The sequence below is a fragment of the Orcinus orca genome, chromosome 9, assembly GCF_937001465.1.
Source record: "Orcinus orca chromosome 9, mOrcOrc1.1, whole genome shotgun sequence".
NCBI lineage: Eukaryota > Metazoa > Chordata > Mammalia > Artiodactyla > Delphinidae > Orcinus > Orcinus orca.
Genome location: NC_064567.1, coordinates 18,764,259 through 18,783,715, shown reverse-complemented (window position 1 = coordinate 18,783,715; position 19,457 = coordinate 18,764,259). Strand labels below are relative to the sequence as shown.

The following is a 19,457-nucleotide window of genomic DNA, read 5'->3' as shown; positions in this document are numbered from 1 at the left end:
TATAGTTCCATGTGCTATAGAGTAGGTCCTTGTTTATCTATTTTATGTATAGTAGTATGTGTCTGTTAATCCCAAATTCCTAGTTTATTCCTACCCCCCTTCCCCCTTTGGTAACCATAAGTTTGTCTTCTATGTCTGTGAGTCTATTTCTGTTTTGTAACTAAGTTCGTTTGTATCATTTTTTTAGATTCCACATATAAATAATATCATATGATATTTGTCTTTCTCTGTCTGCCTTACTTCACTTAGTGTGGTAATCTCTAGGTCCATCCATGTTGCTGCTAATGGCATTATTTCATTCCTTTTTATGTCTAGGTAGTATTCCATTGTGTGTACACACACACACACACACACACACACACACACACACACACACACACCCCATATCTTCTTCATCCATTCATCTGTCAGTGGACATTTAGGTTGCTTCCATGTCTTGGCTATTGTAAATAGTGCTGCTATGAGCATTGGGGTACATGTACCTTTTCAAATTATAGTTTTGTCTGGATGTATGCCCAGGAGTGAGATTGCTGGATCATATGGTAACTCTATTTTTAGTTTTTTAAGGAACCTCCAAACTGTTCTCCATAGTGGCTGCACCAATTTACATTCCCACCAGCAGTGCAGGAGGGTTCCCTTCTGACTGCATCTTGAGCAAGCCTGAAGCCACGGTCTTAACCAGCTTTTAGACCAACCAACCATTGCCTCCAGTTTGGCTCAAGTGACTGTAATACCCGTGTCCTCCAATTTTCCAGGTTAAAATGCTTGATGCGTCCATCTGGAAGGTTTTCTCATTTGTGGTAGGGCTTTCAGGTTTTTGGTAAACATGTTCATTGGAGAAAGTATAGAAAATACAGAGAAACACAAAGCATGATCCAGTCACACAATTAACATTTTGGTATATAGATATCCAATCTTTTTTCAGTTCATATAGATATATAATTATGTTCTTTTTAAATATAGAGTGACTACAGTTTTTTTTTACTCAACTTCATATTATGGCTAAAAATAAACTATATCAAACATTTTTTCTATGGTATCAAATATTTTCTACTATGTAATTTCTAATGACTGCATAGTTCTCCACAGTGTGGATATGCCATAATTTATTTAATAAATTAGAGGGTTTAGGAAAAAATCTGTAGTTGAGCAGCTAGAGCCATCCCCTTAAGGTTATTGTAACACATAAAACCCGTCCACCAAACTCTCTGACATACACAAATCCTCGAAGGAATGGTTTTTCGTGTGAAATGGTTATAGCTGTCAATCATGTATTCTCCATGTCACGGTTCTGGTGCTCTCTCCAGGTTTTTAGGGGGTGATTATGGATTCCTGTCAAATGAGATGTCTACTATGTATTCAACACGAGGCAGTTTGTATTTTTCTCCATCTATTGCTTTCCCATCGGAGGAAGTTAAGCAAATCTCTGTGAGCCAAAGGGGAATGGGATAGACGTCTAGTGCTGGCAGCACACGGCAGACATGCCCGGGTCCCAGAGATCCCGCATAAGTAGATTAGACTGCTACATAAATACATTTGTCTTGATTGTGACATTCCACCCAGGGTTACACCTACATGCGTAAAAATGGCTCCAAGCCTGTTTTTCAAAGGCAGTTTGCCTCCCTTGTTGCTTTTTAACCACCCAGCTCACAGGCATTTTTTGTGTTATAGCTATCAAAGATGATTAAGGGGCTGGGAGAGCTGATATATAAGGACAGATTAAGAAAACTAAATATTTACAACTTGACTGAGTGATAGCCAAGGGGAAGATACTATAACTGTCTGCTGGGCTCAAATCATGGAAGAGATACTGTTTTGCTTTCCCCAGTAACTCAATTTTAGGGATATCTAAATTCAGAGAAAGTTTTCTGAAGATGACATCACTTATGCTAATTAGATAATTGTGTCAGTCGAAATTACATTTCACTGCTTACTAGCAGAGACTTGGAATAGCAGTGGCTTAAACAAATAAGGTTTCATTTTTTCTCCTATAACATGAAGCCCAGAAATGTATCGTCTGGGGCCGTGTGGCAGTTCCATGATGTCATCGGTGCCCCCATGCCCTCCTGTCTTTGGCGCCATTATTCTCAGCATGATATTCGTACTCAAGGTCACCTGGTATTTGAAGAAGAGCTACCACAGCTTCACTTACCTTGGCTGAATTCCAGAAAGGGGAAGGCAAAAGAGGTCCCTGCCAACTAAGACTGCTTGGAAGAACTTTCTCGGAAGCCCATTTCCTGATTCCAGTTTATATCTTATTGACCACCACATCAACAAGAGGGGCTGGGAAACTGAGCAGGGTTTTTGGTTTGGTTGATTTTGTTTTTACGTTGGGTACCTTGCTTACCACAGCGATGTCAAGGTCCTTTGACTGAGAAGGCATGGGAACATGGCTGCCGGGTAGGCAACTGGTGGTTTCTGTCGCAATGACTTACCTCTTAAAGATTCTGAGAAGTCTGGACTCTGAGACACAGTGACATTTGCTATGATGTTCCATTTGTAAAACTAGCCTTGCGATCTAATTTATTTACTTCACGTCACTCATCTATTTCAATTTATTTGTCACAGCATACCCTGGGTTGATGCTAAATAAACCAGCCATCTCAGCAGACCTAAGAATAATAATAACTACAACTTACTAGCTTTTACCCAGTTCCATGCACTGTGTTACGCACTTCACATCACCTGAATGGTTTGCTTCAAAATACTCCAAGGGGGATGGGGAGTAGATATGGATAAATGAAGTAATACTCACCATGAGTTGCTAATAATTGAAGCTGAGCAGTGGGTATATGGAAGTTTGTTATTATTTATATACTCTTCTCTCTCCTTTTGTAATAACGGAAATTTTCCCAGTAAAGATCTTTAAATCACCTCATCTACATCTTACATTATTTCATATGAGGTCGGTACTATTACCCCTAGCTAACAGTGCTCAGGGCAGTTAAGCAGCATCACACAGTGAGTGAGTGGCAGATTTAGGATTCAGACCCAGGTCTGCCTGACTTAGAAGCCTGTGCTCTAACCCTTATTATTCAAAGAAAGCGTGCTTCCCCCATAAGGAGACTAAACCTCATCAGAAATGTAGATTTTCAGGCCCCACCCAAGCCCTATTACAGGACCCCTGAATAAGGTTTGTTTGCGCACCTGGGGTTCCCATGCTCTGTCCACTGCACTGTTATTGCCTTCATAGCCACAACTTAACCAATTCAATCGTGAGTTTCCCATAAAAAATGTTACCCTCTGTTGAAGCAAGAAGCCTTATCATGAGTCACTGCTTGGTAGCATTTAATAATAATGCATTTAATAAATGCTTGGTAGCATTTAATAATAATTGAATAGGCACTTAATTCAGAGCAGTTAACCTCTTTCAACCTTGAGTGTCTGCTGTAGTGCTGAGCACTACATTCCTGTGTCAGTTAAGCACCATTCTGACTATGTGTCAGCTGCTAATAATCACTGCTTGCTTGAAACTTGGTTTGGTTTGTTCTATTGAAATAATGCCCTTGCTTCTGTTAACTTAAGGTGTTGTGAGTTTTAAAAGTTTTGGGGACTTAACAGAAAACTGTTCAGCTACCTGTTCTACCTTCCGGCAGCATCATCTCTGCTTACCCACCTCTGTATAACTTTCCTGAAAAGACATGATTTTTCTCCCTAACATCTTCAGTCATCTTGTATCATTTCAGCCCTGTTTTTGAAAGAAAGGGAACTATGGGTCAGTTCTTGTGTGTCCTGTAGGCAGAACATCAGCCTCCATTTCTCCATCTGTGCCTTGGCTGTGCTATATGGTCTTTAGGATCCCTTCCAATGTCATTCTTCTCTAACCCCACATAACGTGATTTTTCAAGCCCCCCAAAACAAAAACATTATGAAGACACTGGACTGTATGTGAAATCTACTTGATTATGTTTTTTCAGCCAGTAAAAGGATCCCTCATTGATTCGTACTCGTTTCTCTGTCCGAATAATGAATGCCTTGATGCTGTGTAGCTTCCTTGCCTCAGATCCGTGTTAGAACAAGTAAATGAATGAATGAATGAATGAATGAATGAGGCCTGTCGTCCATCTCAACTATAATCTGCTTTCTCAAAGAGGCTGTGCCCTCTGCTTTTGAACAGGTTAAAAGATTTTCAAGCTGCCAGGTGAATGTGTTTGTTTTATATATTATAATCACCTTCAAACCGTGCATATACTTAACACCCTAAGCTGTTCTTCAACTTCCATAGCAGAAGAGGTAAGGGAAAAACCTACAAAAGAGCAGGCATCAAAGCCATCCCCTGGGACCATCACTGTATAGGTCAGGCCCATGCTGGTTGAGGGTACAAGCATCAGAGTTGCTTCATTCTTCTTCCACGAACTCTTTCTCCTACAAGAGTAATTTGAAGCCAGTTTATGTATAAGATAATGTTCTCACAAAATTAAACCTAGGAAAAATAGCATGCTGTAGTATAGTGACAACAACAACCATTTTGCTAGACATGCCTTAGAATGTCTTGTCCACCCCTGTCTTTTCCATGCTATAAGTAAAGTGTGTTTCTGATTTGTTTTGCAGAGCAGCCTTTGGCAAGGAGTCAGAAGTTCTTATTGGGAACCTGGGTGATAAATTAATCCCTCCACAGGACATCCTCCGTGATGTCAGCGACCTCAAAGCCTTGGCCAACATGCATGAGAGCTTGGAATGGTTAGCAGGTCGAACAAAGTCGGCTTTCTCCAATCTTTCTACATCCCAGAGTAAGTACCAGCAGGGTGGTTCCTGTGGGGACAGCTGAGGAACTAGACTGAATACTTTCATTTGAAATGCGAGTGTGTCTACACATCGCCATAAGGGGACATGTCCGAGTTGTTGGAAGATCTGTGCGAGAATTCTGCTTGTGCTGAGCCTCTGGTACTTTGTCATTCTGTGAAAGGAAGTAATCTCAGCTTCCCCATGTGGGGCGTGGGAAGCCAAAAAGGTCCATGTTAACATAGCTTGATGTTAAACCTTAGAAACACCAGATTGTGTAAGATTGAACCACTGTGTCTTAGCACAGAAAGCAATACATTTTGTCCTTCTTACAACTTCTCAAGGGTAGAAACTGTGTCTCAGAGCTCAAAGCTGAGCACGCAGTTGATGTTTTCACTTTAACTGATAGAAAACGAATGAAAAAGTATCTAAAAAGAGAATAATAGAAGTGATCAAGTTGCTAGAAAACAGAGACAACGAGAAAAACATTTATTCTGGAAAAGAGATGGCTGAAAGATAACCTCATTATACATCTCAAGGAAATTAAGGAATAGGGTCTGAAGTAAAAATGGGAAACCTTTTTCTATCAATGACCAATGAGCAATTATTTCAAAAATAATTTGAAAACTTTGGGACACATAAACTTTATTCAATAAGTATAGCACAAATGTTTTTTAAAAGCATTAGTTCAGAAGTGTTAAACAGTTAAAGGCAAAGAAAAATGATATGAAGAGGGAATAAAGGAGATGGGAGATTTGAATGCATGAATGGAGGGACAGAAAACAGGATAGAAAAAAGCAAAATCACAGCAAGAACATGAAAGAAACTGAATCAGCTCTGAAGTTAGTATTAGAACGAACTGTTAGAAGATTGTTAGAAGGAAAAAGCTTGTATTATTTGGACTGTGGACTTCAAAGAAAGTTATTTTTTATCATTGTCTCTTGAAAAGTTATTATGGCTTGATTAACCATGATTTCCAGCCCAGAGAGGGAGAAGATGTGGATGAAATAAACCAGAGTAAATTATGCCCTGAAACGCAGGCCCCACGGGCAGAGTCTAGGAGACCTTTGAATGCTCACTTACTTATGATCTCATGCTGATTGTGTAGCTGTCCTGGGAGTCAACAGGGGGTGAGGAAAGCAGATGGAAGGAGGGGTCTTCTGAGATTACGTATTCTGCTTTAGAAATCTTCTTCAAATATTACTTTTTATTTATACTCTTATGTTTGCACTTTTTAGTATTTAAAATAGTACTTTTAGCTGATGATAAAATTGTACATGTTTATTCTTAGAAATGTATTCACCTACTAAGGATAGTTTGGACTCAGTATCGGGTCTGAGCAGACTCTGCCTAAGTAGGTATCCTTGAGAGGTTTTCAACTTTATAACGACCTCATATCAGGGAACCTGTCACAAGTAGTAGTCAGAATGAGCCATTTTATCTCCCAGACTCACCCGACTCCACCAAAAAAAAAAAAAAAAAAAAAGTCAGCAAGAGCTGACTCCCTTTTGCTAGTTGCAAAATAAACAGCCCTGAAAAGGGACCAGATGCCTCTTTTCCTAGTTTCCTTTGACTCTTGCAAATGTAGGGCTGCTTGGGTCGGTTTGTTAGTGATGATTGGAAGGAGTCCTCTCGTTCGGTGGGCCATCGAAGTCCAGTATTTCATAATGCAGTCTCTTATTTTGGCAGCACAGCCTCCCAGGTTTCTGTTCTGTCCATCCTAAAAGAGCTCCACGAGGCGGAATAGGACACAGCCTCCACAGCAAGCCACTGAGTGATTCACACAGTCTAACCTGGCTTCAGCTGTTCTCAAAAAGAGAAAGATGCTCTGTGAGTTACAGTCAACTTTGTAACTGCACCATTTACCTGTTCTGTTCACGTCACCGAGAGTCCCTAGTACAGCTGATGTCTAATTCACGTCTTCCAGCACCTCTGTTATTCTGACAAAGACCTCTTGTCCCATGCCCATTAATACCTCTCATGTGCTCAGTTCCGTTTTATAGGCTGTACCCTCTCAGTTCCTTTCAGGGTGATTATTCCAGCCAGTGAGTGATTTAAGTGACTGTTAGCATTTTGACGATCAGTGCAAAGCCCAAGTGAACTGTAATCACTACTTATGTTGTCTCTGTAAAGACAGAGCATCCAGCAAACCTGGTTTATTCTGCTAACAGTATGCCTTGCTCACCCACACGGGGCTGTTCTTTGAATTCCCAGGAGGGATGCCCACTGATGTTTATAATTTGAACAAAGCAGGGAATGGGTTACTTTGATTGTGCCATGTCAGTGTGACTTTAGAAAGGGAATAAAGGACAGCTCTTTATTATTCTTTTGAAAAGTGAACCAGATGATTACCTCAACAAAAGTGTTGCCAAGTCTGGAGACTCGATAGCATGAAGAAAATGCCAGACTGTTGTCTAGCACTCACAGAGACTCAGGATGGGGAAAAGGCAAGAAAAGAAGCGTAGAAGTTTCTTTTCTTGTCCACATCCTTTAACTATTTGGTATGGTAAATGCCATGCTTTCTTATAATTAAGAAGCTACTAATAGAATGGAATGGAGGAAGTTTGCAGAAAATTATTTTCATAGTAGAAAATCTCTTTAGATATTAATAGCAGTATTCTCCTCCACCTGAAATATCTCATGTCACAGTGAAGAGAGTATTGCATTTTAGTGGCAGAGCATGGCTGGCCACTTGCCCAGGAGATAAGAGTTGACCGTTTTTTCAAAGACAGTTTTTTCATCTCTTTTAGTATTTGCCTAAGCATCACTCTGTGTTCTTTACATTTAAAAGAGTCTCCTCACCTCCTGTAGATCCTGACTACTCCAAAGGCACTGCTCTTACTTTCACAGTCCATGGTTCCTGCTCCATTTCTCCTGGTATTCCCCTGCTCAGCCTTCCTTAAACCTGTTCTACTTAAGATTCTTTCTGTTGAAAGTCACAGCCCAATTAAAAGAAAAAGAATGCATCGATTTATAAAACTGGTAAATCAAAAGACTTCAGGTGTGGCTGGATCCAGGGGTTCACAAGATAACACCATGTAACAGACATGTTTACACACCTGCTCTCTCTCCCCCACTTTCTCTATTTTTGGTGTATTCCCTTTATTGCTTTCCGTCTCAGGTAAGACCTTTTCGTATGGCAACATCCTTGGTTACCAGCAGCCCCAAGATTATTTGATCCCAGACAAAACGAGCATTTTTGCCAACAGCTCCTGAAACAGTCCTAGAGAAGACTTGGATTGACCTAACTTGACCTTCTCTCATGGGTCTCTCAGGTTCTCTCTGTATATGCCTAGTTTTCTGACTCTTTACCCACGACTCAGTCTCCTACTCCCACTTCTAGAATGTCTGTTTTAACAAATATGCTTTCAGTGCAAGGAAGTTGAGCAGAATCATATGTAGCGTTGGGCATTCAGGATCTAGGTTTATACATATTTTCTCTCATTGATCACAATTTCAACCTTGTAGTAAAGGCACAGGATAGTATCTGTAATATCTGCTGTTTGTAACAATCCTAAATAAGAAGTCTGAGATTAACTGTTATGGTTAAGAAAATTCTCAGAAAATTGTGACCTAGATAAAAATTAAGAGTGTATTCAATTGGAACACTAATGATTTTCTTTTCTATTTTATCCCTTTGTTTTAAGGATGTGTTGCCTTTAAAAATAGGGTACAGAGAACTTGAAGGGGGCTCCAGAGCTTGTTTTGACTGCATTTGCTTCCTCAAGGGGACACCTCCTCTCTTTCTCGGATTCTGTAAAAAAAAAAAATCCCCAGGGTTAGAGAATCTAAAACTTCCTTGATTATATATTCTGCTCTTTAAGTAACCTTACCATCGAGGAGGTCATCTGTTTTTTATTAAAGTCCCTTTGCTTCAGTCTAAACCTCTTTCTTCTGTCCTATTCTTCAGAAATTAAATGTTGAATATTTTTTCTATGAAATACTTTAATGTGTCTGGAAACATTTCCCTGGTCTCTACCTGCCCATCTCTGGATATTAAAAACTTTTGGCCTGAGGGTCCCACCCAGTCTCTGAGTCCAGGGCAACCAAATCTAGCAGAAGTAGGAGCCCAGATCAGGCCCAAGTTCGCTTACACTCTCTCGGATGGTGGTTTGACTGTTAGCCTTTGTGAATGTGGCCCGTGTTGCAAGTACCTTCAACACCAGTTGTATCCCCTTCTGGCTCCCTCAGCTCCTGTTACCGCAGTTCTTGCTGTGCCCACGTGCATTGATAATAAAAAGTCATACTGTAATCTTTTTTTTTTTTTTTTGCAAAACCACAGGGTCAAATAAATCTCATAATTTTGGTTCCTGGAATTGGTTCATGAATTGCAGTATTAGTTATGCAGTTATTTATATACTTCTTTTTTCTTGTATTGTGGTAAGATATACATAACATCAAACATACCATTTTAACTGTTTTTAAGTGTGCAGTACAGTAGAGTCACGTGAACTCTGTGTTTATTACTATGCAACAGATCTCTGGAACTTTTTCATCTCACATAACTGAAACTCTGTACCCACTGAACAATAAATACCGTATTTCCCCCTCTCCCCCAATCCCTGGTAACCACTTTCCATTTCTATGAGTTTGACTACTTTTAGATGCGCCCTTATAAGTGGAATCGTGCAGTATTTGTCTTTTTGTGACTGGCTTACTTCATGTAGCCTAGTGTCCCCAAAGTGTTATAGCATATGACCGGATTTCCTTCTTTTTTAAGGCTGAATAACATTCTGTTGTATGGATATACGACATTTTCTTTATCCAGGCATCTGTCAGTGGACATTCAGAGTTCACCCACCTCTTGGCTATTGTGAATAATGCTGCAGTGACACATAAGTGTGCAAATTATACTTCTTTCTTAAAGCAGAACTATTCTTAGGGATCTTAGAAATCATCTGGTCTAACTCAGATGTTTTGCACATGGAGGAATCAAGGCTTCAGAATGGTCACTCTGCATGTCTCTGCCTGAACTGGTATGGAAACAAGCCCTCAAATTGCCACTTTAATTTTCTCTCTACTACATCATCGTCTTGACCATTACCAAGGTTAAGTACTGGCAGTGATAACAGTTCCATTCATACCCTATTCCTATTAAACCATCCAGGAAGGTCATCGTATTTTTTTTTTTTGATGAAAGCACTTTAATGCCTACAGTCAACTACTGATCATTTCTGATCATCGTCTTGTGTGTAACCAGACTTTCTGTGCTTTAAATATACGGAACTATTGCACATATCCCTTTTTGCATTTCATCTTAGTTGTAATAAAATATCTTATTAATTTTTCTCCCTCTTTTTTTGTTCTACAAATATTATCGAAGTTAGAAACTCTACCTGTCTTGTTATCATGTTAACAGAGTATCTTCTAGCTACTGCACTCTCCTATGGCAGCAGCCACTAACCTTGTGTGACTATTTACATTTAAATTAATTAAAACTAACTGAAATATAAAATTCATTTGCTTAGTCACACTAGCCACATTTCAGATGTTCAGTGGCCACTGTATTAGCGAGGTTGTAGAACATTTCCATCATCACAGAAAGTCCTGTTGGATTGTGCTATAGATCAACACTTAGTTCGCTACTGATAAAGTTCTAAAATAATGCCAGTTCATACAGTTAGCTTTTTGAAACATACTTGAAATGTCCACCTAGTTATATCAAGACATGGATAAATACTTTACTTGTTCAGTCTCCAAATCCCCTGACAGAGAAGTATGTGTTAGGCCTGGCTTTGTCCAAAATTTTTTCTATTGATGCTAAAGGGAAAAGAGTTTAGTGGTCAAATACACTTGAGACCCGTTAGGTTAAAGAACCTTAAATGCAGTTCCTGCATACAGTAAAACTTTTAAAGTCTTTTTATGTCAACGGAGTAATTACAGCAATGCAGTGTTTCCCAAACTTCTTTATCAATGGAATTCTCTCGCCCCAGAGCATCTTACAGGACTTTTCTTTTATGGAACAACTTCTGGTAAACACTGTCCTATGCTATATTTATATAATTTGTTCAGAATCGTTTATTTCTCACAGCATAGGCACAAGATAGGGCATATGCTTCACTACTGCAGGAATGTAATTTCATATTATTGGCAGATTTGCACACCATCAGATGACTTCTGTTGCAATTTGGTTACTTTATTACTTGATTAAATTATTTTTAGAAATGTTCAAGTCAACCAATATGAAATGACTATGGTTTCTTTTTTGCTTGTTTCAAACCTGGCTGCTGCCCAATCATTACACTTCACTCACAGTTCTCAAAGATTCCAGCTACTAATGTAATTCCACACCTCAGTTCACTGATGAATGTTAATATGTCCAGAGATTGATTTTTTAAGAAAAATTTTAATTTAGAATACTTCCAGATTTTGAGTAAAGTTGCAAAAGTAGTACAGAATTCCTGTGTATCTCATACCCAGTTTTCCCAGTTGTTAACATCTTACATTTGTCGCAACAGATGAGCCAGTATTGATACATTATTATTAACTAAGGTCTATATTCACATTTCCTTAGTTTTTATCTGATGTCCTTTTTCTGTTCCAAGCTCCCATCTCTAGGATATCATAATACATTTAATCATTGTCTCTTTAGCCTCATTTAGACTGTGAAAGTTTCCTAGACTTTCCTTGTTTATGATGACCTTAACAGTTTTTTTGTTTGTTTGTTTTGGGGGGTTTTTTTGTTTGTTTGTTTTTTTGCGGTACGCGGGCCTCTCACTGTTGTGGGCTCTCCCGTTGCGGAGCACAGGCTCCGGACGTGCAGGCTCCGGACGCGCAGGCTCAGCGGCCATGGCTCATGGGTCCAGCCGCTCCGCGGCATGTGGGATCCTCCCGGACCAGGGCACGGACTGCATCGGCAGGCGGATTCTCAACCACTGCGCCACCAGGGAAGCCCTCGACCTTAACAGTTTAAAGGAATACTGGTCAGATATTTTGCAGAATGTCCTTCAATATGGGTTTGTCTAATCTCTTTTCATGATTAGACAGGGCTGATGGGTTTGGGGAAGGAAAACCACAAAGATAAAAACATTCTCATCGCATCTATCAAGGATAACTGCTATCAATGTGACTTATCACTAGTGATGTTCTGGGATTGATTTTTATGCCTCCGATTCATATAGTCCCCTCTAGACAGTTCCTTCTGAACTCTAGATCGACTTTCCACTTTCCCACCGCAAACTGCTTTTGTCTCTCTTTCTAGTGACCATTTTTTAACATGATGAATGCATCTATTATAAGCCCAATGTTTGGACAAGTTGAATAGCTGCTTAAAAAAATAGTCGTCACAATTATGCAGTTGATAAAGATTGTAATCTTGTGGGTCTGAAAGGCCTACGGAAGGAGATGTTTTTTTCTGCCCTGAGCCACTCGATTCGGGCCTGCAGCTACTTCTTAGTTGCCACATGTGCTAAACACTCCTTAGTAAATGTATACAAACCTATTAATTTCAGACAAAGCCATGCTGAGATTAAAAGAGCTATCTGAACTTTTCTTCACCAAAAATAAAGTTTTATTTTAACCCATTTACATTAGGTCCTTCTAATGTGCAGTGTTGACTGAAAACCCACTTACAAGTGAAACTTATTTCCTGACAAATGTCCTTTTAGAGTAGCGAGTCTCAAAGTTAGCTGCATGTCAATTGTAATCAGTTGGGGAGTTTTAAAAAATACTGATGCTGGGCCCCACTCCCAAAGATTTTCATTTAATCGTTCCAAGATGTGGCCTGGGCATCCCCAAACCATTCACATCAGAGGTTGAGAACCACTGTCCTAAAGGATTGGTTCTCATCCTCGGCTTATATTAGGATGACCTATTGAGCTTCCGGTCAGACTCTCTGCGGGAGATGCCCAGAGTACCATGCGTTCAAAAGTCTCCTCAGGCAATTTCAACAAACAGCCGAGGTGGAGACCCACTGATTTCTGATCCCTCCAGAATTTCTTCTTTAATTTCTAGAGCTCTTATATTTGGGAAATGCTTTATAGTTATTTTGCCAGTTTTAGTCTCAAAAGTTTATCTTTTGAGTTAACAAGATATCTTTTGGGTTAACATGACTTCCCATTTTATAGACGAGAACACCAGGCTCAGAGTGTTGTAATTCGTGTCTATACTGGAGTCAGGACAGCTGCCCACTTCTGCTTAGCAGTTCCTAGTTAGCCAAACTGTCCCCCGGGTCTGATTAAAAATAAAAACCTTCCTCTTACCTTTTTCAAATCAGTGAAATGAGAAGGGCACAGGAATCAGTGTCTCTCTTAACACAAAAGGCTGTGATTGCCAAACCAATTGAATGAATGTAGAAGTGTTTACAAGTCAATTATATCACTGAAAATAAAGATGGACAAGGTCCAGGTGTCTGTACACCCCCCATCCCTCGAGTATATGGTTTTTTCGCCAACCAGGAGGCCTTTATACATTGCCAACTATGATTTAACATTTTCTAGAAGGTGGAATAGGAATTGAATATGAATAGAGCTCTCTATCATGGGCTTTTTCTGCCCTAATGGCAAATGGAAGATAAAATGCAGACCCCCGCCCCCTCCCCTTGCTGTTTGTTTTTCTGCCTTGACACAAATGAGAATTAAAATGTCCCTAGACAAGATCTCCTGGGACATTGTCCCATTTCAGCTTTGCTTTTGTCAAACCATTAAGCCAGAATTTTTCTGTCATGATTTCATCTGATTATTTTTAATTAAAACTCTGTGTATGGTAATTTCTCTCCTGCTCCGGTATTTACAAGTTTCAAATATTTGTGGACTGGTATCAGACAGCACCTCCTCAGCAGTTGCTTAGCCTAACTCTACATACTTAGTATGTATGTCTCGAATCCTCTTCTCGAGGTTGGGCTTTCTCTGCCATAATCATTTTTTGGTCTTATTCGTTGTCATTTTCTTCAGCTGACTCTCATTCTGTGGTTTCACTCTTATCATTCCTCTTCCGCAATTGCTGACAACTTCCAAATTCATTGTCATTGGTTAGTTTCATGAGCATACTGTTTACTAAGAAAATCACATTACCACTGGAATAATACCTTGTTCAGGGCTTTCCCACCTACTGTCCAATCTGGAATTTGTTTTGATCTTATCTAATTGACACAACTTCTACTTTTGTGTGAGCCTTTATCGCTTTTTTGAAAAGTGTCCAAATACACTTCCATGTTGTACCAGTTTCCGAATTAATCATATGTTTTGTAGGAATGAAAACACTAAACGACAATTTTATGATGATGCGGTTTTGTTCATTTTCAGTCTTAATTGTACTCTATTGTTACTTATAAGCTGATTGAAATTTATCTTCATGAAGAAAGACTTGTGTGGAGAAAGTCCCTGCGCTCAGGGTGTTCACCTGGTTGTTCTTAGGAACTTTCTGAGGCCCATGTTGTTACAAACAATGGAGATGCTGGTTATTCTCTCACTTTATAAGGACAAACATCAGGACCCCTGTAGCTCCTTCTCCACATTGATGTACTCTGCACTGTTACTACTGATTATCATCCAAACTTCAGGCTGACCCATGCCGTTCCCATGTTCCTTTCTTCTCAGTACATCTTAAGTACTGATAACACGGGTTAGTCCCCTTTTTAAACATTTCTTATTTTTTTCCCTTTCCTCTCATTGAATACCCTCACATGGCTCCTAGATCGTGGTCATTTTGCCTCCCTCTAAACCTCTATGTTTTTCTTTTATTTCATAGACTCTTTCCCATGCTTCTCCTTTAGTCTTGGAGGCTTATAGTACATATTTGACTTTGAAGTCAAGTACACTTGGGGACAAATGAGGCAAGTTATTGTATCACCAGAGGAAAATTATTTCACCTTTCTGGACTAAATAGGTCTTCTTACTTGTTAAATAGATACAATGATGCATCCTCACTGGGTTGGTGTAACCATTACATGAGATGATGAACTTGGAGTTCTAAGCATGAGACACAGAGTGGGAACTTAATATGGGGTTCCTGAGGCTACTACTATGAATCCTATCACTGGGGCTCTCACTCGTTGCTCTGCTCCCCGAATACTGTGTCTTCACCTTCTCCCACCCCTTCAGGGTTCTCTTTTATCTCAAGTCTTGTGGTTGCTTTTAAAACCCTGTTAACATCTGTCCTTTTTGTTTTTCAAAACTATGAAAAGAGGGTTCCAATGTTGTTGAAAAACATGCCAGAAGCAAATACAGTTCCTTCTTGTCAATCAGCTGGTCATCTGTCGAGTCCATTGTCCTGTGCCGAGTACTGATTAGAAAACAGCACCCAACCTCCCTCAGCAAGGAGGTGATTATCAGTTGTGAAGCTATGGAGGGCTAGTGCTGTGGGCATTCTGATGTAATTTTGGAGTTTTAAGTATCTACTCATAAAGAATTATGTGGCTGTTTCTTTGAAAATGCCAACATTTGTATCCAGAAGGGAAATATTTTATGAAAATATGGTAATATCATGGATGGCTTAAGTGTGGTGACTGGGAGCTTCCAGATGAATGATTGTATCTTCAAACAAAACTCTAAAATGGAAACAGGAAGAAGAAATAGGAATGAAAATCTCTGGGGAAAGGGGGAGGCAGAAGAAGGTGGAAAGCAAGAGAGGGCTTTAAAATAGCATGCTGCAATAGCAGAGCCAGACGGAGGAGAGGGTGGAAATGCAGAATTACCCGGGTTGACACCCTGAGCGGAGGTGAGGAGAAGTGGCTACTAGGGCAGCAGGTTTTGAACGAGAAATCGGAGGGGACCAACTTGGCCGCCACACAGAAAAAAAAAAACCTCTTATAATGAATGAGAATCAAGTGAAAGATTGTACCTGAAGGCACTGATTGTGCTATTAAATGTAAGCTCTTATCTGGAAAAGCCCTCAGATAGTTGGGTGCTTTAAAATGTGAGATAAGCCCCCTTACCAACATGAAGCCATGACTTTATGAACTTCTCACTAGAAAAAGAGTGTGTCTTTTAATTTCTTCACCCTCAAAACTAAGTGTGGGTGTACTACAAATGCAGGGGACCAGGAAAGATGAATCCTGATGGGGAAAACAGAAAGAGGATAGAGGGCTGGCCTGGACTGAATGGAAGAAATCTCTATCGCTTTGTGGGATTGGATTTAGAAAAATGTTCCAAAACATTTTTGGATGTAAACTGAATCTGCTTTTTCAGACAGCTTACTTATTAATCAGTAGTACACAAAGACCCTTTGCAGTCAGCCAGCCCCCGGGAAAGTGTAACAAAGGGACGGTATACGTGAATGTGTGTGCATGTGACAGTCCCAGAGGATGCCAAGATGATGACAATGGCACTCAGCATTTAGACTGCATTTCATACTTTTTCAAGGACCTTTATAATCATTCATTCTTAATCCTTTATCCCTGCCTCAAGCTGCAGTTAATAGCCTTTATTCTCTCAGTTTTACAAAGCATGATCATGAAACAGAAGTTTGGCCATTGGCCCAAGGTCAAAGTGAGACGGTGACAAAATCTAGATTGAACCCTACTGTTCTCAGAGTGCAGACCACAGTGTCTGGAAAAACAACATAATTGCCTGTTGCTAGCGTGCCCCAGAACACCAAACTAGCGCACCTCTGTTTCCCTCCCCGGGACAATGCCATTCTCTAGCTGTCTGCCAAAATCACAGCAGCAAGATAAATGGCACGCTGCATCCCAGAATGCGTCTGTGAATGACACTGGGTGCACTTTAAAGGGGGTGGTCTTGACCTTCACCTGCTGTAAGAGACCGAAGCCGGAAAACCTCCACCCCCCCGCCTAGGATCTATTTTGAAACCAAATATTATAGTCACGTATTCAGGGAAAGGTTCTCAGTTACTTTATTATCCTAAATTCAATATTGTAATTTATATCCACTCTTATAAACTATACAATAAAAATGTAAAAGAACTCCCTTCTTCTTCATATGAGGTACAGGAATATATCAGGTGTAGGTCTCCAAGGCACAGTGTTGTTTATGAATAGCAGTTAATTCTGTGTACTAACATCTTTGAGGTCTGGTCGTTGAATCCTAGGTGAATTTGACTGGAGTTCTTAACTAACAACGTAATCCAATTTTTATGAAAGGAAGAATAATGAGGACTTTTCTCTAAGACTAATGAAAAACCTAAATGTTTTTCTAGAAACCAAGAATATCTGATCAGATTCTTCAAGGAAGCAAAAATCCTGTAAATGTCAGAAAGGTGTTACATTCTGGAAAACCCCTTTGGTCAAATTCATCTAAAGAAGGTGCTACTTGCAGGTGACTTTTCAGCAAGTCTGTCAAAAGCTTCCTGCTACAGATAAAACCTTTCACTGTGGATGTGCCACAATTATCACTCATTTAAAAACAGTCCCTCTAATAGAGTATTTTATCATGCTGGACAGTCTCTGCATTGTTCATTATTTGGTGTTTGCTGAGCTGACGGCACTTCCACAGCACTTTTCTTATCTCTACTTCTTCAGAATTGGATTTTATATTTCTGAACCAGCCAGATATGACAAGTCATTTTCTTCCCTCTTGTCTTTTAAGAAACGCAAACTTGATTTCTTTTTTTTTAACAATCACCACTTAAAGTTATTGGAAATGTCTGTATTAACTAGCATTGGGATATGCAGTGGAAGACTATTGCATTTTAATTGCAATTGGGGTTTCCTCTCTTCTTTTTCTTTCTTTTTATTTTCCAATATTTGTGTATTCTGTATCTCTTTGGAACCTCATTCTTCGGAAACACACAGTGTACAGCAAAGATGAGGTATTATGAAGCCTGATGTTGCTAGAAGACAACGTATTATTTGAATTATTGTATTCCTGAACCTCAGGAAAGGTGGTGATAAGCTATGTAAGTGGGTCTCTGTATATAAAGATTGTCTTTATATGAGAAACTTACTGAAAGGAAAATGATAAAGTCATTAGCCTAACACCTGGAGTGGGGGGGATTGCCAGTTCAAACAATATCTCTTTCTATATATAGCTCATTATTGAGAATCTTAACATTTTAAGTCTGAAAAAATGCAGCTACCTGTGGTTCCAAGTGAATGATTTTTAAAAGCTCCATGACACATACTTTTAGGTGTTTACATTTTATCCCAGGTTTTATCTTGGCCACTTTCATGGAATAGTTCTATTTTCAAATTAAGATCAAGTCTCTTCTCTTTATAATGAGGAATCTCTGGGAGATTTGGGTGAGGCAGCCTGAACAAAGGATCAGAATAAAGCGGCCGCATACGCTCTGACTTTATTGGAAACTCTCTCCTTGGGCCTACTGAGGACCTGTCCATTTTCTCCAAGAGAGTCTGTTGCACAATTTTTAGGGAAATAGAGAACTTCACTCAAGAAATGATGACAAGATTTTTGACCTTTTATGCCACAGCCTTTAAATAGTGGTGCCAGAACACTGAGAAAGACCGTGTAGAGAGAAATTCTCACTGAAATATTCATTTTAAGATTCATGGATTATTATCTTAAGTATCAAAACAGAAATAAGATCAGAGTCTTTTTTCGTACACTAATTATAAAGGCCATCCTGTAGGATCAGCTTTATGAAGAAAAATATTTGCTCAAACTTTACCCGGAGAGAGATGTTCAGAACTTCTGTCATGTCTACTTCTGAAAGAGGGAATGTGATGAAAAATCCACCATCGTATTATTTGTTTAAAGGTACCACAAGCCCAATTAACGCGTTTGCTCAAGCCAACAGCCTTTGGGCTTCTCACAGAAATCTTGGAAGTGTGCTAGAGAAATGCCCCCGCAAAAGAGTTTTGCATATGCTGCTGGATCTGCCTCGATCTGCGAAGCACAACAGGGGTCACTGACAGACAGATGGCTGCCACAAGCGACACCAGTGGCCAGAAGCTCTTCCCACCACCTCCTGTTCCCACAAACAAGCGGGGAGAGATGCTTTTCTTCAACACCATGCCTAGACTTTCTCTCCCCTGACCCAGCCCTACCCATGCAATACTGAGGCAAGACCGACATCTAACGTTACAATCCTGCCTTATTTCTATTACTCAGCACCAACAAAACAGAGGAGCATGGCCTCGGCCCGGCACAAGGCACTTTTGATATCATCGATGATATTGTCTGTGTCCTAAATCCCTCACAGGATTGCTTTGAGGATCAAGCCAACTACTGTACGCATGACCCCTGATCCGGTGCCTACTATACAATGATCTCTCAATAAATGGTAGTTTTTTCCTTGTTTCTTCTCTCTTTAAACTCGTTGCCTCAATCTTAGCCATCCTAAGAATATTTCATTTCCAACTCTTTCATTTCACTCTCCATGTTTGCCCATGATGGTGCTCAGTGTGAAATGCCCAAGTCCGCCTCCAGTTTCCCCCCTTCTCCTATCCTTCCTGTTGATGACTGGCCCATTCTGCTTGATCATTGAATTTCACCGCCAAGGGATCACTGGTACATTGCGTTTGAAATTCAACTTTGAGCACTTACGTTTAACAGCCTTCCAAGATCCCTGTGGCCTTTGAACTCAGGCACAGGGTGTGTTTATTCGGGGCCACAGTGAGTGAAACTTAAGGTTAAACCTCAGCTCTCATGAAATGACTTTCTCTGTAAACTTGTACTTCCGTATCAGGAGATATGGAAATGAAGCAATTGCTGCACTGTGGTTTTAGTAAAAACTATTAAGAAAAATGACAGACCATCCAACTCCAGAGCCAGTAGGAGCTCTGAAGCTCTTGGGCCTTTTAGAGGCATCAAAGGATTCTGTCTGTGTTCAGCTGCATTCTTTTGTTCATGAGGGACTAACTTGTAACATGTCTCATTGAG

General features: G+C 39.9%; 1 protein-coding gene across 2 annotated transcripts in view; it reads left to right on the top strand.

Moving 5' to 3' along the window:
- The window catches only part of EXOC4 (exocyst complex component 4), an 811,980-nt gene that overhangs the window by 689,382 nt on the left and 103,141 nt on the right, over positions 1–19,457 (top strand). For both annotated transcript variants that reach the window (XM_004272179.4, XM_049714951.1), the window contains exon 14: positions 4,552–4,730. In XM_004272179.4, the coding sequence (XP_004272227.1) occupies positions 4,552–4,730 (179 nt within the window). The remainder of the gene's footprint in view (positions 1–4,551; positions 4,731–19,457) is intronic.